Source organism: Budorcas taxicolor, chromosome X (assembly GCF_023091745.1).
Source record: "Budorcas taxicolor isolate Tak-1 chromosome X, Takin1.1, whole genome shotgun sequence".
Lineage (NCBI taxonomy): Eukaryota > Metazoa > Chordata > Mammalia > Artiodactyla > Bovidae > Budorcas > Budorcas taxicolor.
Window position 1 is genome coordinate 62,419,532 of NC_068935.1, and position 25,218 is coordinate 62,444,749.

General features: G+C 50.4%; 1 protein-coding gene and 1 non-coding gene across 2 annotated transcripts in view; both read right to left on the reverse strand.

Annotated features, from left to right (window-relative positions):
- Nucleotides 1–25,218, reverse strand: part of BCAP31 (B cell receptor associated protein 31) — a 29,021-nt gene that overhangs the window by 2,680 nt on the left and 1,123 nt on the right. Inside the window, exons 3-5 of the mRNA XM_052663081.1 lie at nt 23,696–23,796; nt 20,538–20,685; nt 403–538 (exon numbers count right to left, since the gene is read on the reverse strand). Coding sequence (XP_052519041.1) covers nt 403–538; nt 20,538–20,685; nt 23,696–23,796 — 385 coding nt within the window. The remainder of the gene's footprint in view (nt 1–402; nt 539–20,537; nt 20,686–23,695; nt 23,797–25,218) is intronic.
- Nucleotides 21,683–21,785, reverse strand: LOC128070729 (U6 spliceosomal RNA). The gene has a single exon (XR_008201699.1). It is a non-coding gene; the product is annotated as a U6 spliceosomal RNA (small nuclear RNA).

Consider the following 25,218-nt stretch of genomic DNA (forward strand, 5'->3'; position numbering starts at 1 on the left):
CAGCTTGGCTCACACCTCACCTCCTCAGACAAGCCTTTGAGGATTGCCCCACCTCATCCCCAGCTGATAGCCATCCTCAGGAAGACCAGTGGGGTCTTATCTTGGGTGTTTCTGTGCTAACTTGCCCCATGCTCACAGCCCAGGGCTCGGCTCCTTAGGGAGTCGGTTTTATCAGGGAAGAGTCTGACCTGGCTACAGCAGAGGGAGGCAACAGAGCAGCCAGGGCACCCCCTTGCCCACCATGACCCCCAGACACCTGCCCTCCACAGCAAAAAATGTCCATTCATCCATCTGCCTGACTGCTTCACTTTTCGGACAACAGCAGCGTCACACATTTCCGAGGCCCACGAAGAATGTCACATGGCAGGGGGGAAGGAAGGGGGTCAGGTGGACCCAACTCACCTTCTTGAGCAGGTCGTTCTCCTCCATGTACTTCTTGGCCGCATCACTGGCACTCTCTGCCTGCTTTTTAAAGGCTTCGTTGGAGGCCAACAGCGTGGCCTGCTGGGAGATGAGAGTCACCAGGCGTCTAAGCAGGCTGTAATTGTTGATAAAATGAAGGGAGAGGAAAAAATGGCTCGCGTGAACTTCTCTGGGTTGCGCCCACCCTCTACCTGCCTCCAGCCGAGACCTGTCCTTCTGGATCGCCAGCCTGGAGAAGAGCAACATACTGCCAATACGAGGGCAAAGATGGAGATGGACCTGGGAGTTGTCCTCTGCCACCATGATTGCTAATGCCCCCCAAAGGCTGCTTGCAGCCCTGGGGCTCTCTTCCAGCCTCGAAGGCACAGGCAGCAGGGGCCTGACAGGACAATGGGGACTGGGTTTACGTCCAGCCTGGAGGCCCAGAACTTGGCACTTTGCAGGGTGGGGCCTGGACATGCCAAAGCAGCCCCGCTGCCCCTTTCCTTGCTGCAAGGCTGCGCTCGCCCTGATCACCCGGAGCAGCCCGTGCTAGGGGCACTTCGAACAGGCCAGCTGAATCGTCCAGCCCACCTGGGGAGGCAGACACTACCGCTGCCCCCATTTTACAGAGGGAAACAGAGACTCAGGCGGCTGAAGCCATTGCTTACGAGCCAGAAACCAATGTGGCTGGAATGTGCACTCCTGCCCGTTCTGACCCCAAGGCCCGAGCTGGCAACCACGCCATGTTCTCAGTTTCCAGGGAACCACGCCCCAGGGCAACCACGAGATGGAGACACCTCTTCTTTCCTCAGCCCCTTCCCGTGGGCAGTCCACAGGCGGCTGCCAGAGCACATGTGTTAGACAGGATCACCACCCTGAGGTTTCCCAGGGCGAGGGGGACAGAGGACAAGGGATCAGGGCCCAGGCACATATCTCAGGTCCAGACCAGCCACGCCGCTGCCAGCCAGAAGGATCTCTGTTTGTCTCCAAGGCCAAATGTTCAATATCACGGTAATCCAAGTCAATGCCCCGACCCGTAATGCTGAAGAAGCTGAATGGTTCTATGAAGACTTTTTAGAACTAACACCCAAAAAAGATATACCCTTCATTATAGGGGACTGGAATGCCAAAGTAGGAAGGCAAGAAACACAGGCACGTTTGGCCTTGGAGTACAGAATGTAGCAGGGCAAAGGCTAGGATGGACATGCCCAGTCACTGCCCCGAGGAGGGTGCGGGACAGCCAGGGCCCCAGGGGCGAAGGGAGGACTCAGCGAGGGTATTTCCCCAACGAAGTGCTCACTCTTAGGAGACAAAGCAACCGAGGCCGCCTGCTCTGAGGCATCATCTCTGGCCTCTACAGGGCTCTTGTGGACACCTGCTACTCACACCGGCCGAGAGGAGCAGGGAGAGATGGGAGGGCCCCTGCCAGGGATGAGCCTGAGGTGAAGCGGTTCATGGGGGCTATGAGGGACCCATCACGCTTCCTGGTTCAGAGAGCGGCTTCAGGGGCCCCTGTCAGGATGGGGAGAGCCAGGCGACTGATTCCTGGCAGGAAGGGAGAGTTTCCAGTGACATGTGCTCTCTAAAATTAGCGAGCGGGACCTCGTGGCTTGGGGCTCAGGTTTCCCTGTCTCAGCCATGACTGCCCACCAGCCTGCCCCCCACCGGGCTGCAGCCCTCGAAATGCAGGGACCTCTCGAGTGCCCCAGGAGCCAGAGAGAGAGGAGCAACGTGCTTGAGGCACACAGGCAGAGTGGCGGTCCCCGGAGAAGCCCTTCAGGAAAGGCAAGTCTCACTCAACCCGGAGCCCACAGGCAGCCCCGAGACGATCCTGGTGGGGTGGAGCCAGCTGCTCCTCCCAGCTGGAGACTGGGTTGGGGGGGAGGGCACGTGTGCCACCTGGCAGACCCAGCCAGCAATGATGGGGCGGGCCAACTCGAAGTGACGCTCCCTGTTTGCCAGCCCCCATAGGCCGACTGCGGCAGGGCTGTGAGTGAGCAAAGCGGCTGAGCCAGGGAGGCCAGGCCCAGCTCTGCTCGGGGCCCTCCCGGCCCAGCCCCACTGACGGAGAACCAGGGTGAGCAGCAAGAGTGAACACGTGGTACCGAGCCCCAGAATTGCCCACTGTGAGGGCCTCCCTGATTCAGGTCAGGAGCCTCCAGGATCAGGGCCCTGCCCCTGCCACGTGTCTTTCACGTCAACCGTCTTCATCCTTGTCCTCTCCTTTCTTGTTAGACCTGTTCCTCCAACCCAGCCCCTGGCGATTCCGGGTAATTCCCTCTGCCAGGAGCCTCATCCCTCCAGGCGCTCCTGCCCAGCAGCCCAAGCCCCTCGTGGCTCCCTTGGCCCCTCCACGCCCCAACCTACACTGACCTGAGCCTTGCCCTGACCACGCCACCAGCAATAACCACCGCATCCCAGGAGCAGCCTGTCTGTAGCGTTTGGGGCGGCTGACAGGTCACCCCCTTGCAATTCTCCCCTGCCTTTCCCTCCAACACTCCCGAATGCCTGCCTTCAGGATCTTGGCCAGATCTCGACATCCAGCGGCCTACCCTCTGGTAGCTCCTGTGTGTCCCCAAGGCATGGCCGACTCAGCCCATCCAAGACAAGCCAACCAGCCCTGCGGTAGATGGCATCGCTAATCTACCTGAGCTCTCGGACTTGCATGTCACCCGGGGCCCCAGTCCTCCTGAGGCCTCATTGCTTCTTTCCTAACTGGAGGCTCCTAACTGGCCTCCTCCCTATCCTTGATCATACAGTTTTGCAAACCACAACCCCAAGGAAAGCCAGCGACCCTTCTCCAAGACAGTCTGACCATGTCACCCCTCTGCTGCGATCCCTGATGCCCCCCTTCTGCCTCTGGCTGGCACACAGCCGTTGGTGAGCTGGCTCTTGTCCCCTCCCCACCTGCTTGGCCCTCTACTCCAGTAACACTGAACCGCTGGCTGTGCGTGAGCACACAAGTTCCCACTTGCCTCATACCACGCCGCTGCATGTCGGCCGGCGCCAGTCCCCCTCCTGGTGGAGCGTGCTCACTGATGACTCAAGAGCCGGCCTGCTCTCCCCTCCAAGCCTCTCCTCAACGCCCAGGGTCCCCTCTACCCGTTGAACAGTCCCTGCTCTCTCCTGACCATCTCCCCACATCACCATGTCACTTGCTCCTCATTGGCTGCCCAGATACAGATGCCTTTGGACCCAGGACAGCACCCTCAATCTCCCAACCCTCCCGTCCCGGGTCCACCGGGAAGGGGCCCAGCAGATGACGTCTCTTGCCCCCCGCAGCTGTGAGACCATACCTCTGGCCAGGACAGAACATGGGTCTAGGGCCCTGGCTCTCACTAGACTCAGCCTTCCCTCAGCCCAGCCGCAGCGAGGGGGACACAGGCTGACACGGGCAGGGCTTGCCCATCAGTTGAACCATAGGCTGACAGCGGGTGCCATGTCAGACCCGTGGTGATGAGCCAGCTAGGCTTGTGACTGCCATGGTAGCTGACAAGGCACTTGGGAAACACTCATCATCAAAGCTGGGGGCAGAGCCCAGTGCCCTGGCCCAAGTTCAAAGGGTGCCCCTGCCGGTTACCTGGAAAAACCAAGAGCAGCACTCACTAGCATGGCCATCCAGGCCTACCCAGGAGTAGACATTCTAGAACTTCTTACTGCCCCTGACACATTAGGCCCCATGCTCCTGGGCCTGCCCTTCATTCACCCAAGATCCAGCTCCAAAGCTCCTGAAACCCTCCACTCCCTCTCAGGCACATCAGTGCACCCTTTTTCTGTCTGTCTCCTGAATGCTCTGAGTCTACCCTGGGACCCAGACCCAGGACAGAGCAGGGCACACGGTGGGAGGTGCTCCACTTCAGAATCTCCAAGTCTCAACAGCACAGAGATGGCAGTCAGCCCAGAGAGAAGGCTGGCGGCCTGCTCTCCCCAGGCCTGCTGGCCCCACTCCATCACACTCAGCTCGACCGCCCAAGTCCTGTTCTGCAGGTACCTATTCTTAGCCATTTCTGGACAACAGGTGAGAAATCACCGCCAAAGGGATTTCCCAGAGGCACAGGGCTGGCAGAGGGGCCCGGGGTCTGGGTTATAAATGCATCCAGTGACAGAGGAAGACGTCAGGGCCCAAACCATAAGAGAATCCAAAAGTGGCCTTGGCAGACAAACGTCACCCCCAGAGACCTGGTGAGATGTTTCTGGACACTGAAGAGGGCTTTCCTAAAAAACTGAGTAAACAAGAGTCAGCAGTAGAGAGAGAACCAAGCATATCAAACAGCAGGGACGTGCTTCACAGGTGCTTTCCACCAATCCTGTCTGCCTCCTCTGGGTGAACTGGAGGGGAGGGCTGGCTTCATAGGAAGTAAGAAGAGAGCAAGGAGTGTCCTCGCACATCCCAAATGGAATATTCTAGGCCTGTGCCCACCCCGCTCCACCCTGGCTGTTGCCAATCCTGCCACAAGCATTTACCAAGTCACTCGGCCCTCAGGAAACGACAGGACAAGACAAATGGGCAGGCACCTTCCCTTACCCTGTTGTACCGCGCGAGCAGGAAGCTGGGGTCACAGCGCCACCTGTTGACATTCTAGGCTGACTACAACTCTGTCCCAGGTGGTGCCCTGCACCGCAGGTGGACGCCAAGGCAAAACACAGAGGCTGCAGTGCAGAAGCGTGGGGAGGTGGCCGCCCTGGCGAGGAGCCAAAAGCCAGGTGCCGCCCCAGCAAAAGCTTGAGGCAAAGGAGACAGGCAAAGTCTAATAGTAGGGCTGAAGTGGCCGCAGGGAACTCTCACCCTAATGAGTCTCGAGTCACAGAAATAAGGAGGCGGCAGAAGGGGAAGAACTGACTCAGAAACTGTCCAGGGAAAAATCTTCTGAGGGCTGCCCCCATCCATCCATCTCAGGAGTACATTTCAGCCCTCAGAGTTCCTCTTCACCCTTGAAGTCAGAAAAAACGGGAGGGGGTTGGGGAAAGGCCAAGACCCTGCAGCAACTCGAGCTTAAGCCCCGATGTCTACTCTGGCGACAGCAAGGCCAGACAGAGTGCAGGGGCGGCAGGCCCTCTGGAGCTGAAGAGAAGCCATAAACAGGAGCGAGCTTGTCACACTGCCTTCTTGAAACCAGGGACAGAGAGCAACCAAGAGGCCACACACCCCAGGCAGATGCTCCAGTGCTGAAATGCGCTGGGGGCACTCTGGCTACTTGGACAGAGTGGGAGGTGAGTGGGTAACAGGTAGGGAGGCCAGAGCTCCCCAAGCGGCAGGAGGAAATAAAGTGCAGGTTTTTTTGCCTTCTCTACACAAAACTCAGATGGGTGTGTCTCTTCTTTTCTCCTTTGCCTTTCCCTTCTCTTCTTTTCACAGCTATTTATAACGCCTCCTCAGACAGCCATTTTGCCTTTTTGCATTTCTTTTCCTTGGGAATGGTCTTGATCACTGCCTCCTGTACAATGTCACAAACCTCCGTCCATAGTTCAGGCATAGTTCTTCTCTATAGATCTAATCCCTTGAATCTATTCGTCACTTCCACTGTATAAACCTAAGAGATTTGACTTAGGTCCTACCTGAATGGCCTAGTGGCTTTCCCTACTTTCTTCAATTTAAGTCTGAATTTGGCAATAAGGAGTTCATGATCTGAGCCAGTCAGCTCCCAGTCTTGTTTTTACTGACCGTATAGAGTTTCTCCATCTTCGGCTGCAAAAAATGTATCAATCTGATTTCGGTATTGACCACCTGGTGATGTCCCTGTGTAGTCTTCTCTTGTGTTGTTGGAAGCGGGTGTTTGCTATGACCAGTGCGTTCTCTTGGCAAAACTCTGTTAGCCTTTGCCCTGCTTCATTCTGTACCCTAAGGCCAAACCTGCCTGTTACTCCAGGTATCTCTTTAATTCCTACTTTTGCATTCCAGTCCCCTACAATGAAAGGACATCTTTTTTTGGTGTTTTTTTTTTTTTAAACTTTTTATTTATTTATTTTTGGCTGAGCTGGGTCTTCCTTGTGGTGAGTGGGCTTCTCTAGTTGTGGCAAGGGATTAGTTGCCCTGATTCACATGGGATCTTAGTTCCTCGACCAGGAATCGAACCTGTATCCCCTTCATTGGAAGGTGGATTCTTAACCACTGGACCACCAAGGAAGTTCCCCTGGTGTTAGTTCTAAAAGGTCTTGTAACGTCTTCACAGAACCGTTCAACTTCAGCTTCTTCAGCGTTACTGGTCAGGGCATAGACTTGGATTACCGTGGTAGTGAATGGTTTGCCTTGGAAACGAAGAGTTCATTCTGTCATTTTTGAGATTGCATCCAAGTACTGCATTTTGGACTCTTGTTGACTATGATGGCTACTCCATTTCTTCTAAGGGATCCTTGCCCACATTAACAGATATAATGGTCATCTGAGTTAAATTCACCCATTCCAGTCCACCGATTCCTAAAATGTTGACATTCACTCTTGCCATCTCCTGTTTGACCACTTCCAATTTGCCTTGATTCATGCACCTAACATTCCAGGTTCCTATGCAATATTGCCCTTTACAGCATTGGACTTTACTTCCATCACCAATCACATCCAAAACTTGGTGTTGTTTTTGCTTTGGCTCCACCTCTTCATTCTTTCTGGAGTTATTTCTCCACTGATCTCCAGTAGCATATTGGGCACCTACCGATCTGGGGAGTTCATCTTTCAGTGTCCATTCTTTTTTCCTTTTCATGCTGTTCATGGGGTTCTCAAGGCAAGAATACTGAAGTGGTTTGCCGTTTCCTTCTCCAGTGGACCATGCTTTGTCAGAACTCTCCACCACAACCTTCCAAATAGCTGAGAAAAGAAGAGAAGCTAAAGGTAAAGGAAAAAAGAAAAGATACCCATCTGAATGCAGGGTTCCAAAGAACAGCAAGGAGAGATAAGAAAGCCTTCGTCAGTGATCAATGCAAAGAAAGACAGGAAAACAGTAGAATGGGAAAGACTACCAATCTTTTCAAGAAAATTAGAGATACCAAGTGAACATTTCATGCACAGATGAGCACCATAAAGGACAGAAACTGTGTGGACCTAACAGAAGCAGAAGATATTAAGAAAAGGTGGCAAGAATACACAGAAGAACTATACAAAAAAGATCTTAATGACCTAGAAAACCATAATGGTGTGATCACTCACCTAAAACCAGACATCTTGGAGTGTGAAGTCAAGTGGGCCTTAGGAAGCATCACTATGAACACAGCTAGTGGAGGTGACAGAATTCCAGCTAAGCTATTTCAAGTCCTAAAAGATGACAATGCTAAAGTGCTGCACTCAATATGCCAGCCAATTTGGAAAACTCAGCAACGGCCACAGGACTGGAAAAGGTCAGTTTTCATTCCAATCCCAAGGAAAGGCAATGCCAAAGAATGTTCAAACTACAGCACAATTGCTCATCTTACACATTAGCAAAGTAATGCTCAAAATTCTCCAAGTGAGGCTTCAACAGTACATGAACCAAAAACTTCCAGATGTTCAAGCTAGATTTAGAAAAGGCAGAGGAACCAGAGATCAAATTGCCAACATCTGCTGGATCATCGAAAAAGCAAGAGAGTTCCAGAAAAACATCTACTTCTGCCTTACTGACTAATGCCAAAGCCTTTGACTGTGTGGATCACAACAAACTTTGGACAATTCTTCAATAGATGGGAATTCCAGACCACCTTACCTGCCTTCTGAGAAATCCGTATGCAGGTCAAGAAGCAACAGTTAGAACCCTACGTGGAACTCAGCTATCAGGGAATCCATCTGCCATGCAGGAGACCCCAGTTGCAGGTGGATTCTTTACCAATTGAGCTATCAGGAAATCCACCTGCAATGCAGAAGACCCGAGTTCGATTCTGGGGTCGGGAAGATCTGCTGGAGAAGGGACAGGCTACCCACTCCATTATTCTTGGGCTTCCCTTGTGGCTCAGCTGGTAAAGAATCCACCTGCAATGCAGGAGACCTGGGCTGGGAAGATCCCCTGGAGAAGGGAAAGGCTACTCACTCCAGTAAGTACTCTGGCCTGGAGAATTCCATGGACTGTATAGTCCATGGGGTCACAAAGAGTCGGACAGGACTGAGTAACTTTCACACACAAAAGTGTTTTTCTTATGGAAATGTTTTTCTTAATGAAACTATGTATTTGCTTTAGAATCTGCCTTTCTTCAAAGTAGTTCAAGATTAACTTTTTTTCTTTTCTCAAACCTTGGGCTGATAATGGTTCAACAAACCAGTATTCATGTCAATTGTTTTATCGCCGGGGGAATGAGACAACTTGTACCATCCTATCTCAAAAATGCATATATATTGGTGGGAGAGGGGCCTGGTGAAACTCCCCCAGTCTTGAGGTATCTCTCTTATCTGATTAATAAGCTTACTAACAGACATATTCTGTCCCCTTCTGATGTCTATGCCAGAAGCTTTCCCTATCTGTTATACTTTAATAAAACTTTGCTACACAAAATGCTCCAAGTGGTCAAGCCTCGTCTCTGACCCTGGCTCGAACTCCTCTCCTCTGGAGGTCGTGACTCGGCTTGCAGAAGCAACCTTTCAGAGGGAGGGAGCAGTCACCCCAGATGTGCCCCACACAGCAGGTAAGTGTTAGTCGCTCAGTCATGCCTGACTCTTTGCAACCCCATGGACTGCAGCCCACCAGGTTCCTCTGTCCATGAGACTTACCAGGCAAGGATACTGGAGTGGGTTGCCATTGGTGACTTTCTTCTCCAAAGGATCTTCCCAACCCAGGGATCGAACCCCGGTCTCCTGTACTGCAGGCAGATTCTTTACCAACTGAGCTACAAGGAAAGCCCCACACACTACTCCAATCCAAAGCAAAGTGTGTCTTGCAAGGCAATGAGCCCAGGAAAGAGGCCTGGCCCAAACAGGGAACAAAGCAAAGGACTAGAGGAGGTATCAGCTACTCAATCCAACACAGAGGCCACTGGTGGCCTTTCCGTTCAAATAAATTAAAATTTTGGTCCTATCACTTCATGGCAAATAGATGGGGAAACAATGGAAACACTGACAGACTTTATATCCTTGGGCTACAAAATCACTGCAGATGGAGACTGCAGCCATGAAATTCAAAGACGCTTGCTCCTTGGAAGAAAAGCTATGACCAACCTAGACAGCATATTAAAAAGCATGCCAACAAAAGGTCCGTCTAGTCAAAACTATGGTTTTTCCAGTGGTCATGTATGGACGTGAGAGTTGGACTATAAAGAATGCTGAGTCCCGAAAAATTGATGCTTTTGAACTGTGGTGTTGAAGAAGACTCTTAAGAGTCCCGTGGATAGCAAGGAGATCAAACCAGTCAATCCTAAAAGAAATCCGTCCTGAATATTCACTGGAAGGACTACTGCTAAAGCTCCAATACTTTGGCCACCTGATGCAAAGAACTGAATCACTGGAAAAGACTCTGATGCTGGGAAAGACTGAAGGCAGGAGAAGGGGGACAACAGAGGATGAGATGGCTGGATGGCATCACCAACTCGATGGATGTGAGTTTGAACAAGCTCTGGGAGATGGTGATGGACAGGGAAGCCTGGCGTATTGCAGTCCGAGGGGTAGCGAAGAGTCGGACATGACTGAGCAACTGAACTGAAATGATATTAAATGAAAAAGCTAGCTCCTCAGTCACAGCAGCCACACTTGTTCACAGCGAGCATGTTTCCAGCCTGGAGGCAACTGGTCAGATGGCGCTGGGCTGGAGAAGCTCACAGTCCTTCCCATCTACAGACCTGCTCTCCATGCCTCCTGTCCTCTGCCTTCCGAGAAAGGGACCCTGCTGGAACATCAGGCTTCCTTCCCATGACCTTGGAATCAGGAAGACTGAGCCCCTATTGTTTGGCACTGTGCCCCCAAACTGCTCATTTGCCATTTGCCTTTAGAGTATGAGGAAGAGAATTCTTTGTCCAAAACCAAGTAGCTGAGCAAATAATCCAATTTTAAAAGAAGCTGATGCTCGTTCCGATGCATGTCAGATGGTCTTCCGTGATCTCTTCACAGGCAACTCCCCTCACTTTACCACAGTCCCCACTTTATCAGAGCCCTTGCTGGGCCTAGCACCCACAGGACACCAGCATACTAATGCAGCTGGGGGACTTGGGCTGGAGGAGGAGGGGACTAGAAATCAATGGACTTATCAAAAAGTCTGTTACTCAGTGCTTAGCTCTGAAGCACTATTGTATTTAGAGTCTCAGAAAATGATGGCAGCTGATTGACAGATCAAGAGGAAATAAAGGCCAAAAATCCCTCCACCTGGCCTTCTAAGGTCAGCCCTTCAGTTAAATCACTTTATCTCTGGGATGATCTCGAGCATCAGGTTTTAAAAACCCCTCAGTTACCTTATTTAGATGCGGATTAAAGCAAGAGTAAAAAAGTATACTTTTCTAGGTTTCCCTTGTGGCTCAGCTGGTAAAGAATCCGCCTGCAATGCAGGAGACCTGGGTTCGATCCCTGGGTTGGGAAGATCCCCTGGAGAAGGCAAAGGCTACCCCCCTCCAGTATTCTGCCCTGGAAAATTCCATGGACTGTCTAGTCCATGAGGCCACAAAGAGTCAGACACGACTGAGCCACTTTCACTTCCCTTTCACTTTCAAAAAAGTATAAGCAAAACCTGCAAAGTAATCTGGGAAATGTGACCAATCACCACTGAGTTGGTTACTATGAAGTTACTCTAAGGTTCTCATACACAAAATGCTAGCATGCCTAAGACTTTTTAACCAAGTTCCTCTCTTTTCAAGGCTAAAAATCCTATTTTTAGCAAAGCAAAAAGTCCTATTTTGCCTGTAAACACGCTATTTGGGATTGGCTTCAAAATACATACTAGAGGATCATGGGGGTGATCAAACTAGACTGGCCAAAGAGACCATGGAGATGATGAAACTGAGTGACACCCTCGAGGGGCTGCTCTTCTCTGCTGCCTCCAGTGCTCGGCCAGGCCTGAGAACCCCCAGCAACATCCAACCAGACGCCAGGGCCCTGAGGCTTCCTCGGTGTGTCCCCCCAAGCCCTTCCTCAGCCGGCCTCTCCTGGCCCTCCACTCGTCCCCCTGCACTCACTCTCCCCACCCTGTGCCCAGCCCGGAAAGACCCTGAGGGCCAGGCCTGGCATTCTCTGTGGCACAGCCCACCACACGAGTGGGGAAAATCCCACAAAACTCTCTCACTACTTGGGGTGATACCAGGAACAATCAGTTTATGAAACACTCCCCACAGGCCAGGCAGGATGCCAAGAACACAGCCCCGGTCACCTTGATCCTTACACCAAGCCTGTGAAAAGGCATTCTCAGCCATTTAACCGGGAAGGAAAAGGCTCCAGAGACTGAGTGATTTCCTCAAGGTGACATGGCTCAACAGTAACAGACCCAGGGCCCAAACCCAGCTAATTCCAACACCCACTCTCACTACAGCCGCCTGCCTCTCAGGGCCATCTTGGGCTGTTACAGCCCCCTGGGCAAGGGAACTTCGCAACAAAGCCCAGGCCGCCCCATCCATACTGACTGTGGCGACAGAACCCAGCCCTAAAGAAGTAGACAGAAAACAAGAGGGAACCGCAGACCAAGTTCAGGTCGTTATAGATGGAGCAATTTCACACACAAGGCTCTTCCCAGGTCTGGATGCAACTACTAGTTTGGTCCTGACCATTCACATTTCCTCAAAGGCAAAGAAAACAGAGCTTGAGTCTTAGAACCTGCAAACCTCAGCCCAGCAAGAGCTGCTGGGCAACCACATCCACAACTGCAGAGGGACACCGACCAGTTGCAGCCCCACTCAGAGCAGGGAAGGAGGCACGAAGGCAACAGATGAGAGACAGTGCACACCGCCCGGGTCCGTACTAAATGGTGACCTGCACCGTGCCCTCACAGACCAAAGACCCACAGCACGGTGCCAGAACCAGCAGCATCCGTGTCCTCAATACGTGTGTCTTCACACGCACTCCCGCAGCTGCAGCATTCCTGCTCCCAGCGCTCAGGAGACCTGAAGAGCTGGACGTCCAACCTAGAACAGTCAGCGCAGCAGCTTGAGGAGTTCAACCTAGACACGGGCCTGAAGCCAGCCCTGTCTGCCCAGGACACTCCCTTCAGGCCCGAAGGGGAAGGCAGCCCTGTGTATGTGCCCAGCCCTTGGCATGGAGCCGGCAAAACTAGAGGGGGTGACCCTAGGTCGCCATGTCCCAGGCCACCAGGGCCTTGGAGGTCAGCACAACACGGGCCTTGCACCATAGGATCAGGAAGGCAGGAAGCACAAACGGGGGGTCTGGGCTGGAGTGGCAGGCCAGGGGGTGGGGGTGGGGGTGGTCCAGGCTGAGGCCACGGAAATAGGGAAGGAGCCCCAGGTGGCTGGTTCATGACAGAGAGACCAAAGCAAAGACTCAGAGGGCTGCAGGAAGGGGTCACATCCCGAAGGTCTCAGGGTCAGGCCTTGATGTCAAAGCCGCTCTGAAGGCACTGGAAGCAGGGGCAGTGGGGTGGTTTTATACCATCAGAAAGCTTGCTTAGCTGGACCAGGCAGCGCAGACAGGCTATGAGGGCAACTCTGGGACAGGAAGCCTACCTGAGATGATGCAGCACTTTCTGGACACCGAGGAAGAGAAGCTCAGGAGGTAAGCTCCCTGGTTTGTGGAGTGGGGACAGAGTTCCCGTTTGGAAGATGAAGAGTTTGGGAGGGCTGCCTGAACTACACTCCTGAGCTGCACACCTAAAAATGGTTTTGGGTGGAGGGGGTACTTCACCGGTGGTCCGGTGGTTAGGACTCTGTGCCTTTAGTGCCAAGGGCCCGGGTTCAATCCCTGGTAGAGGAACTAGGATCCTACAAGCCATGCAGCCAGGCCAAAACAGCAATCAATGAATACGAGAAAGCCTGTCTGACAATCTCATATACTACAGAAGAACGAAAAAGTGGTTCAGAAAGCCCGCTTGATGCTATATGTACGTTTGACAAACAAACGAACAAAGAAGATACCACAGGAGCTGGGGAATCACCTGTGATGAGAAAAACGGGCAGAACTCCCCGAGGCTTCTGTGTGGAGACAGCTGTTCTCGAACGTCGCAGCCCAGCCCACAGCTGGGCTTTCTCAGCAGGAAGCACTGAGACCTGGGAAGGTAGCAAGCTGCCCCACGTTAGAGCAACCATGGAGCATCAGGGCAGAGCTCTGTGAGGAAGGACACACTTGTTTAAGGATGTGATGCATTCTTTTAAGTCCGCGGCCCCCATTTGCAATTATGAGGGCTGCTCAAGGCTCCCCGCCACCATGTGCTCTTTTTCGGTTGGTGGTGGTCGCCCGCATAACCTGAGCTCCCCGACTAGGGATTGAACCCAAGCCCTCGGCAGTCAAAGCGTGGATTCTTAACCACTGGACCACCACCAGGGAATTCTCCCTGCTGTGTGCTCTTAACTGCAGACCCAGGAGGAGGCAGCGCCACTCCCAGCCTCTTCTCCTAGCCTTGCTCTCTCCTTCTGTGGTCCCCTCACCACTAACCTGCTGTCTCTCTCTCCTAGTCTTGTCTCTCCCTTAATCGGCCTTCATTACCCTTAACCTGGCTTCCAGGGAGTGGTCGCCCAGCCCTCTCACCCATCCGCCATCCTTCAACCCCTCCGTGAAGCCACCCACCTCCACCGCCCAGCCCCTGCTTCCTTGTGCCTTCCAGCGGGCCTCTCAAGCTCCCTTCCCCCACATGCATGAGAGCGTGCCACTCTTCCTCTGGGTTTTGCCACTCTGCGGGCACCCACAGCAGAACCACCACCGCCTCTGCCTCCAAGGCTTGGGATCCCCACAGTTCCCCCCCTTTCTCCCACCAACACCTCAGAAACCTGGTTCAGGGCACCAGCATTTCCCAATTCAGTGATCTCCCCTTTGCGCCCCCTGCTTCTAGGTGCTCTTGCGCTAAAAACTACCCCACCCCAGGTGCCGTTGCCAAGTACAAATGTGCAACTCGGACCACGGCACAGCACCGCTGGAAAAACGCAGCGCTCTATCACACAGAGGTCGGGTACGCACTCTGAAACTGGCATTAAAAACCCTCCACCATGTCTCTGGCCACTCCTGTGTCATCCACCCTGTTCCATGTGCTCCTTCTCTAACAGCCCACTGGGGTTCTGGGACTGGGCCAGTACCTGCCAGTGAGATAAGTGCAAATTCGCAGGAGAAAATCAGATAGGAAGACAGACACAAACACTATGACCAGGAGGTCCAGCTGAGAGGCATGCAAAGTGGCAACTAAGAGGTTTTCCTGGTTTATGAGAGAAAACTGGGGGACTGAGCCTGATGTTCAGCAGCGGGGAACTGGTAGATTCGTAAGAATACTGGAAACTGATGGGCTGTCGTAGAACAATGTTCATGACAGACAGTGGAAGATCCAAGTTCGCCTGTGGTAGTTCCAATGTGAAGACACGTGTGGCTGCTGTAGGGAAAGAACCCAGGTGCTGAGGTCCTATCACTTTAAATTGGAATTCTCAGTTCTACTGATGACTAGCTCTGGGAACTTGGGTCTCTGAACCTCAGCTTTGCAGAACTACTATAAAAATTAATGTATGCTTGGCACATGGAATCCTTAACATATGGTAGCTGATATCAGTCTAGAAAGATATTCAACAAAGGCATGTGGCAATGTTGGTTGACATTTTAGAGGATGTCTTTTATTTGTTTATTTAAAGACTTAACTTCCTCCAAAGGCTATATACTATCAGATGGTTTAATAATCTTCAGATGGGGGCTTCCCTGGTGGTCCAGTGGTTAAGAATCCGCCTTGCAAGGCAGGTGACAATCCTTGGGTGGGGAACTAAGATCCCGCATGCCATGGGGCAACTGAGCCCTCGTGTAACAACTACCGAAGCCCACGCACTCCAGAGACTGTGCCACAATTAGAGAGCCCATAGGCCACAAAGATCCCACATGACACAGCAAAGATCCTGCAGGCTGCAAGTAAGACTAATGCAGCCAAATAAATAATCTTCAGAGTACAAAAGGGACTAAGATTAAAGTCACTGTACTCCTACAACTTAGGCTAAGGCTGATGCACAGACTGTGTGCTTGACCCAGGCACCTTCCTACCAAAATCCAGAGGAACAAACAGCCTACTATCTAGTCTACAGTCAGAGGCAGGCTATAAACCAACATCTGTTACTAAGAGCTCACACCAACACAAACAAGCGGGCATCCAAACTGGTATCAGAACTAGGCAGAGGCTTGGGCTGGCCATTTAGAACCTGTACAACTCAGACCATCTCTCCAGTGCTCCCTTCTCTCCTGGGTTGCCCTTTTCCACTTACAAAGGACCCCTTATTTATGAAGGTATTACAGAAGTCCTTACTGATTTCAAGCCGAACCAGAACGCAAACAATTCACACACACAACTACTCTCCCTCAGTATTCTTGCAGCAGCTCTGTCTCCTGTACAATGATGCTCTGGTTATGGAGCTAAGACCGTGAGTGGGACTCTGCAAAACAATTCTAATACACCTAAACTTGACCCAGCCGTGACAGAGAGACATCTCTCTTGTTCTTTCACACAGACTTGCACATGGCTAACAAGAGTTAGTGGGTCATTTATACAAAAGAAAAGTGTACAAAAGTTGAGAGGAACACGGAAGCAAAGCCATGCAGGACAATAAAGGAACTAGTCCATGTAGGGCAGACAGAGAAGAGAAGGCAGTCTTCAAAAAGAAAGTGCTTCCAAAACTACAGGACAGAGCATTGTTTCTGGAAATACCAACCAGATACACGAGGAGAGGGAAAGAGTACACCAAGTGTTTTAAATGCGCTTGACCACTGAGTCACTTTGCTGTACACCCAAAATTAACACAACATTGTAAATGAACTATAGTTCAATTTTTTCAATGGTTAACAAACAATAGGGTCACTGGGAGCTCAGCGAAATGCAGGTCCTTGTCAGCAGGCCGGGGGCAGGGCAGAGGGTCTCGATTCCCAACAAGCCCCCAGGTCTGGCCAATGCTGCTGGCCACAGGCCACGTTGAGAGCAGCTAGGTGCCAGGGAACCAGCATCCCACAGATCCCATTTCCAATAATTAAACAGAGAAAAAGGGGAAAAAAAAAAAAGCATCCTGTGCCAGATTAGAAAGCATCAATGTGAGAAAGTGGTTTTTTAATGGTAAAAATTTCCAACCAGCTCACATATGTGTGACCAGGGAACTGATTTAATACACGATGGTGCCCTTACAGCATGGAACACTGCACAGCCATGAAGCACAGAAGTCTGTGCAAGTCATTTGGAAAAACCACCAAGATAATTGAGTGAAAAGGGCAAGTCAAAGCAGAGCAAAAAAAAAAAACCCCACAGTGCTCATAAGAAAAAAGTTAACATATATGTAAAAGATTATTTTTAAAAGTTTCAGAAATATCCCACTTATTACCTATAGCTATCCCTGGAGATAAAAACTTGCAGTTTCTCACCACACATTACTATTTGAAGTTTGGGGGGCTTTGTTTATTTTTACAGTGAGTAGGGATAACTTCTGCAATCAGAGTAACAAAGGTGATAGTTGTGTCCTTAAAGCGTTTCCTGCAAGCTGCCTATGAGCTGTGTATTTGGACAAGAACAGTTCTATGGCTAATGTCATGCAAAGAGAGAAGTTCCTCAAGGGTCACAGCCATCATACAGGGTCTGACCCCTAGACTAGGGAGGAGTATATCATCTTGGAAAATTCTAGAAACTAAACAGATCATCTGTGGACAACTAGTGAATCCACACCAATCCTTGGGGTCACTTTCCTTTTCTAAAAAGTCACATAAGAACTTTACATCTTTTTTTTTGATCAGCTACTGGACAGGGATCCAGGAGAGTGTGGCAGGTACAGCAAAGCCTCTTTCAGCCAAGATAGACAACGAACAGATGGGGAGCTGCAGGAACAACCAGGCCCAAGAAGCTACTGTCTGACACATTTTAAAGGGAATTTGCTGAAACCTTCCTTACATGCTTGTCAGATGGAGAGGTCACAGCACAGTGGGGGAAGCAGCTGAGAGAACAGAGCGTACTGGACCAGCGGTCCAGATGTCACTCTCCTCTCGTAGACTCCACGACCCCCTTAGGAAAAGGAGAGATATAAACGACGACTGCTCTTCTTTAAATTCACCTGTCTGGGTTCGAAAGGAGACTGCCAACTGCTCTGCACCCTGACTGTATTGGTGTTCTCTGCACTGGTCAAGCTAGAACTAGATGCTGGCTTGTGCTTTACGCCAGTTTTTTGAAGTCAACTGCAGGAATTAAGCTGGAATGCCTAACTTCATGGTGTTGCAGAGGACTGAGCTGACCACACACTCACTCATCTGATATACCTGGCTACCCACTGTCCCCTGGCCCACTCAGATAATACCTGCCCTGGAGGCATTCTTCTGGAAGAGATCACAAAAGCAGAGCAGTCAGGAGAGTCAGACTTCAAAACTACAGTACGTGAGGAACGAACACCATTCCACCCACCAGCACTGTGACTACTTCTAAATTCACCACCTGAGCTTTGCCAGCATCTCTTTAAAGGTGGGACCCCAACTGCAACCCTCCAGGCAGCACTGGCTGACACTGAGCCGAGCAAGGCTGGTGCCTCCAGCCCTCACTGGAGAGGACTAACAGCTCATGAGCTTCTGCAGTAGCTCTGCCACGAACTCCTACTAAGCTGCAGTAAGGCACAAGCCCAAGTCTGAGGTCCTCGTCTCCACTGCCCTTTATGAACCTACACACACGTTTGCAAACGTAACCCCGTTAAAAACTCAAGTCTAAGTTGGCCCCATCAGCAAACCTGTCTAGATGGCCATGGGTTCTGAGTAGTAGCTCATATACCTGTTGTTCAGCTCCCACTTCCATTTCTCCCTGCACCTGCTCGCCATAACAAATGTCCTCAGCAGAGAAGCACTGAGCAGGCCAGCAACAGAGTGCAAGCTCCTGAGACCCCTATTTGGATGGAGCTGACCCATACAGCAGCCACTCCTGGGACTTAGGACCCCACCCAACTACACTATTATGCCAGCACCCTGCCCACACTTCAGCACCTGGTCCATAAGAATCTTCTTGAATTGGAGACTGGCAAACCTTTTGCAGAAATCCACACACCCCAAATGGGCAAAGGCAGGGATAAGACTGACAGAACCTATCCCCCAAGCATTCACGATAGTTGCCAATGATTCCTCTCTCTTCAGAGGGATGGTACGGGGAGGGAGGTGGGAGAGGGGTTCAGAATGGGGAACACATGTACACCCATGGCGGATTCATGTTGATGTATGGCAAAACCAATACAATATTGTAAAGTAATTAGCCTCCAATTAAAATAAATTTTATATTTTAAAAATAAATAAACAAAAGCATATAAGCTGTTCTTTCTGGAACACAGCTTGACATCAAAGTCAGACAGACCCTCCAGTCTGTTTCCTCACCTACTATCTCCCTCCTTTGGAAACTGGGATGCTTGCCCATCTGCAGTCGTACAGAATCTCTCCTACCCTGCAATTCCTCAAGGACTGGCGATTCCAGCTGCAAATGAACTCCAGAGCCTCTGGACATCATTTCATTAGCGAAAGCAGAAACTAAATCAGAGAAGCTGGGCGCTCCAGTATCGCCTTGCCCGTCTGGGATTTCAGTTCTCTCATCCCAGTGCTTCCTTTGCCCTGACCCCCTATCCACCATTTCCTTACTTTACACAGAAACACCGAGGGGACTGTCTTTTTCCCAGGCCTCACAGTGCTCCCAATCCAGTGCTCACCACACTTTTGCCTTCTCAATACTATTCTTTTTTTTTTCTCTTACCAGACTGCAGCAGGTTTAATAGCGGCCTCAAAGGTATGCCCAAGTTGTAATCTCCAGAACCTACAAAGAGGACCTCATTTGGAAAAACAATCTTTGTACATGTGATTGTGGATTTTGAGATGAGCTCAATCTGGATTAAGGTGGGCCCTTGTTTGTGCTCAGCTGCTCAGCTGTGTCAACTTTGCAACCCCATGGGCTGCCAGGCTCCTCCGTCCATAGACTTTTCCAGGCAACAATACTGGAGTGGGTTGCCATTTCCTACTCCCATCAATACTATTCTTAAAGCTCCCTATCCTCTTCCAGTCCAAACCTTAGGTTTCTTTCTGTCCTTCCTAACTTCCAGATGAAATCCTCCCCAAAAGCCTCTGTGGTCCTTCAGACACAGCCAGTTCTCTTTTCCTACCCTCTGGCTCACTTGCGGTTAGACTCAGTCCCCTGGATCTGCTTCCCTTTCAGTTTCAGTCCACAAGATCATACTTCTTTTTTGGAGCTTCCTGAAACCCTAAAACCCTGGGCTCTGTGTCCAACTCCTCCCAGCACTCTCAGTTCCTGACTCTCGGAAGGTAGAACACGGCAGGCCTGCAGATCACTCCTGGGATTAGATGTATCCCCCTGAAAAGCCCTTGCCAGCTCCACCTCTTGTCACTTTCCAACTCTTACCCAGAGATACCAGGCTCAGCTGAGCAACTGACTTTTTTTTGTGTGCGAAAGGGAAACCAAGAGAGTCATTCCAACGCCTAGTGAAGAAGGAGGTCCAGGTGATTATAATTAAGGCAGCCCAGCCCAAGAATCCACAAACTCACCTTACTTCTGAGTAACCTCACAGTAAGTTTTTCCCAATACTCCTGGAAGCCCCTGTCCCGAGCACAATGTCTTATTCCCTGCCAGGTAAGCACACTTGAGAATAGCCAGACCCTCACTCCATCAGAACCCCTGTGAACAGGAGGTAGCATGCCAGCCCTCAGGTTCCAATAGGTCTCACGCTCCTGTGATAGGTCTACACCGGGGAAGGCCCTGGGGACACGGTTGGTCTCAGTCCCATTTTGTGCCCTTTCTGCTCAGGACTGGACCCCATACACAAAAAGGCCCTATTCAGTTGTTCCCTTTTAAAGCTGGGCTCCAAAGGGCCTCTCCAGAGGAGGGAAAACACCCGTCACTTACTTCACTCTGTGTACAGAGAGCAAGGTGACAGTAGCACACATGCCCTAAAAGAACATGTGGCAGGCTATGGCAGAGCCACAGCGTGGTCTTCTGACCTTCCCGTCAGCCCTCTCCCATCTTCAATGCTGCCTCTGGAGAAACTGTGTGGTTCCCCGAACGTAGAAAGGGCCTCCAATTCAAGGCCACAGACTAGCCCATAGGTCCCTTCACACTCCCTCGCCCCTCCCCACTCACAAGGACAGCAGCAAGGAAAAGCCAGCAATGTAGAGGTTCCTCTGGGCACGGAAAAGCTTCATGTGGAAGTGCTCCACAGCCCCAGGGTTGTTCTGGAGGTTCACCTTCTCTGTCACATCATCATACTTTCGAATCTCACGAACAGCATCTGTGGCAGAGCAGAGATACAGGTGTTCAGCCCCGGATCAGTCCAGCTGAGATGCAAGGTGTGAGTCTGGGCAGCCTCGCTTTCCTCGAAACTATCTCCCCTGCTCTTCCCCTTCTACACACATCTTGATGGATGCCTTATCAGAAGTGCTGCCCTCCGACCTGTTCTCTCCTCCAGCTTTTCTCATGTCACCCTCTGGACCCATTCTACCCAGACCGCAAGCTTGCTCTCCGTGTCAAGAAGCTCACCGAATCTGAGATGTCGCTGGCAACCGGGGCAACTCCCTTTGCCACGGTGCCCCCACTGTTTGGTTCTGTTTATCACAAACGGGGCTGGCCATCAGCCACCCAACTGATAAGCCAGGTGAGTCCTGTTTATGGAAATGCCCACAAGGGAAGCATGAGCTGCCTAGGAGTCAAGACCTGCTAAAGATTCAAAGGTTTTCATTTCTAAGTGTCTAAGCTTTATAACTGGTTACTTAAACTGGTGTATTCTGCTTACAAAAAAAAAATTCATGCTCATCAATGTTCAATGTAGGAGAAAGAAGCCCCTAACATAATCAATCACCTCCAGTAGAACCTACTTCATGCGGCCAGCTTAAATAAAGCAGTGATTTCCAGTCCCATTAGTCAATGTTATACACACACCTAAAATTAATGTCCATGTCCCCCAAATTAGACTATAGCGCCACAAGAACAGAAACCTTTCCTATTACATCCTTAAGGCCTAACAGAGTTCTAGGCTGTTACAGGGGGAGCACAAACACCTGAACAGTGAACAACCTCTGCTCTAAAAAACCATTGCTGGCCACTCATATATATATATTCACATCTGTGTGTTTACAGGCTAGAAATGGAACGATCCCATACCTACTACTTTTCTCCCTCAACCCTGCTATCTCTTTTTTCTCAATTGAGGTACACTGATTTGTAACATTATATAAGTTCCATTGGTACTTTTTATTTCTATTTCTGTATCCCCTACAATGTGCTTTAAAAAAAATATGGAATGCTTCATGAGTTTGTTTGTCATCCTTATGCAGGGGACATGCTAATCATCTGTCTCATTTCAATTTTAGGATATGTGCTGCTGAAATGAACATCTGAGACATCTTTTTAAATCATTATGTAAAGATCTACCTAAAGAGGGCTCTTAATGGATCCCCATGGGAGAGGGGCAATGTAAGGCTACTATCTGGTTCTTAATTTCTGGTATGAGACTGCTTGTTTTTTAGGCTGATTTTACATCATAAAAACACACCTCCACTTACTGGTATCTTTGTGTTACATCCGTGGGCTTCCCAAGTGGCTCAACAGTAAGGAATCTGCCTGCCAATGCAGGAGACACAGGAAATGTATGTTTGATCCCTGGGTTGCAAAGATCCTCTGGAGGAGGAAATGGCAACCCACTCCAGTATTCTTGCCTGCAAAATCCCATGGACAGAGGAGCCTGGCACACTACAGTCCACAGGGTCGCAAAGAGTCAAACCCAACTGAGTGACTCAGCATGCACACATGTGGGTTCCTGACCCCCAAAATTCCCATTTGGGCACCTTAACTCTCAACCAGATGATACTAGGAAGTAGGGCCTTTGGAAGATGAGCACAAAGCCCTCATGAGTGGGTTTAGTGCCGTTATAAAATAGACTCCAGAGGGCTCCCTTGTCCCTTCCTCCATGTGAGGACACGGCCAACACAGAAAATGACTGTGGAAACATAACATAGACTGTTAAAATAGTTACCTGTGAGACATGGGTTTATGGGAACCTTTAACTTTGTAAGTTAAATTTGCAAATCTCTAAAGATGTGCTATTTTTGTGATTTAAACAAAAAACATGTTTTCCCACACTGTCTTCTGCAGCCAGAGACCCCAGCACCTCAAGGTCCACCTTGACTAATGGCAAAGAGCCAACCAGGGATCGGGGCATTGGGCCAAACTAGCTCAAGTCATACAGCAGAGGGCTACCCTCTCTATCTCAGGCCTCCAGCCCAAGGCACTTGACCCTGAACTCTCATTAAGCCCACTCCCCCAGTGAGATGTGCCCTAGACCCCTTCCCAGGGATGGCTAGGGGCCAGCCAGGGCTGCAGCTTCTAGCTAGTTATGCTATGTCGCTAGCATTTGCTACTAGCTAACAACTTACTCTGACTCATTGGAAAAGACACTGATGCTGGGAGGGACTGGGGGCAGGAGGAGAAGGGGATGACAGAGGATGAGATGGCTGGATGGCATCACCGACTCGATGGACATGAGTTTGAGTAAACTCCGGGAGTTGGTGATGGACAGGGAGGCCTGGTGTGCTGCGATTCATGTCGCAAAGAGTCGGACACGACTGAGTGACTGAACTGAACAACTTATTTAGGCAGACCTCTACAGATTACATTAGGATATGAAGCAGCCTTTTATCATAGCAGGATGTCGCTCTAGAACATCCAGGCAGTTCCCTGACTCCTCAAAAAGAAAAACGGCACTTTTGCCAACTACCACCTTCTGCAAAGGGCCTCTCCCACCCCATCTGCCATACCAGGAGAATTCGTGGAATCTGGTGTGCAGAAGGGCAAAGCTCTAAGTGAACACCCCCCAGCATGGTCCCTCCCCACCCCAACTCTTACCCCCAGCCCACACCTAAAAGCAAAAGCACACACACCCAGTTCATAAACCCTGCAGCCTACTGAGACCAAGCTCAGGACAGGTCCATTAGCCTCTCTTGGTTTCAGCTCTGGAAGGACCCAAGGAGCTGCCTGAGACACAAGATGGTCAGCACCAGGGGCACAAAGGCTGCTGGTCAAAGCAAAGACCCTGCCAGCAGTCAGTAGCAGGGATGCTGACGTCTTTGTGGATGAAGGGAGCTTTTCTTCCCCCAAGAGAAAGACAGGCGCACTAAATGGTCTGTCTCTGAGAAGTCAAAGCTGTACTCTAATCATGGAACATGGCACATGGCACAGGGCTTTGTAGCAGAGGCCATGGCAAAAGGTCTAAGTCAGATAGCTACCATCAGCCACAACTCACTCACCAATGACCAGTAGCACAAGGATGACAATGAGAACCACAAAGAAGGTGTTGCCATATGTCACTACCAACTCCACAAGGCGGGACTTGAAAATCTTCTGCCATCTGTGAAAAAGACAAAAAAGGCTAAGGTCAGTAGAGTAAGAACACACACCTGGGATCCAGGGCCCTGAAAACAGATACAGTTTTGCACTCTTCTTCAAAGGCTGAATATCTCATACAGATTCAGCCTCAGCTGCTTGCAATTTTCCAACTTATGACATCTGTTCAACAGTGTTAAAAAGAAAAAAAAAGACACCTGTCCAAGTATAGAAATTTGTAGAAAAAGTCTTAAACACTGGTAGGCTCTGGGGAGAGAAATGCGAAACTTAGCGTCCCCTCTGTAGTATCAAAATGCTTGCCAAATCCACATTATTTCTTTAAACTGTTTTCCCATGTGCCCAATCTTGGCTCATCTAGACTCCCACCACCCCCGATTACCATGAAGCAGACCCCAGACCTCCCTACCTTTCCCTCCATAAATACTTCAGCATACAGCTCCGTCAAAGAAGACCCTTCAGAAATGGCTACCAATCGCAATGCCACCGTCAAGCCTCAAAAATATCAAGAAAAATCTCTCATCATCAGAGCCAGAACTCCAAAGTCCAACTGAGGCAATTATTTTTAACAACTGGTCTGTTTGAATCCTGACAAGGTTCTGATTCTGCATTCTGTTAATAAGTACCTTCAGTTCAGTCGCTCAGTCGTGTCCGACTCTTTGCGACCCCATGAATCGAAGCACACCAGGCCTTATTCTACGAACTCCCCCCTCCCTTGCTCTCTGTTTTCTCCCCTAATTCGCTGTTGCAGAAACCAGGCTGTTTGTCCTGCAAAGCTTTCCATGTAGCAGCTCCAAGTGGGCCACTGTCTCTGCATTTCCTGTGAACTGTATGAGGTGATTCAGATCTAGCTTTTGTAAAGAACATTCCTTAAGCAGTGCTGTACACTTTCTATCACAACAGCGGCCTGTGATTTTTCATTAAAAAGAAGCTTCTATGAAAACATCTGTGAAGAGTCTTATTTGTAATGTTCTAACTTAAGATCAGATGTGTTCCTATAGTATATGTAATCAAGATGAATTTCAAAATAACTTTTCAGAAGTCCTCTGTTCACTGAAAAGAAACATGGCTTCGGCCTTCCTAGGCTGAGTAATGCTCATGAGGCCACTTCGCAACCCCAGCGAGACTGGTTAGGAGGACAGAAGTCACCAAATCAACAGTAACATGACCCAGAGGCAAGTCTTGCAGATCTCACAATGCCATCCCCTAAACACCCGGAGGGCATCGTTTCCAGAATGGTCACTTGGTCTTGTCCCCTCTGGCACACTCTGAAGACCAGAAGGCAGGGTGCAGGGGAAAGGACCTAGTCAAGATGTGACTGAGCACAACTGTGGGCCTAGCTGGCGATAATAAACACAGTCTTTGCCACCCCCATCCCAGACAGGTTCTACCTGTTTCCGGCTGGCTTCAACTCTAAGGCCCCCCAACT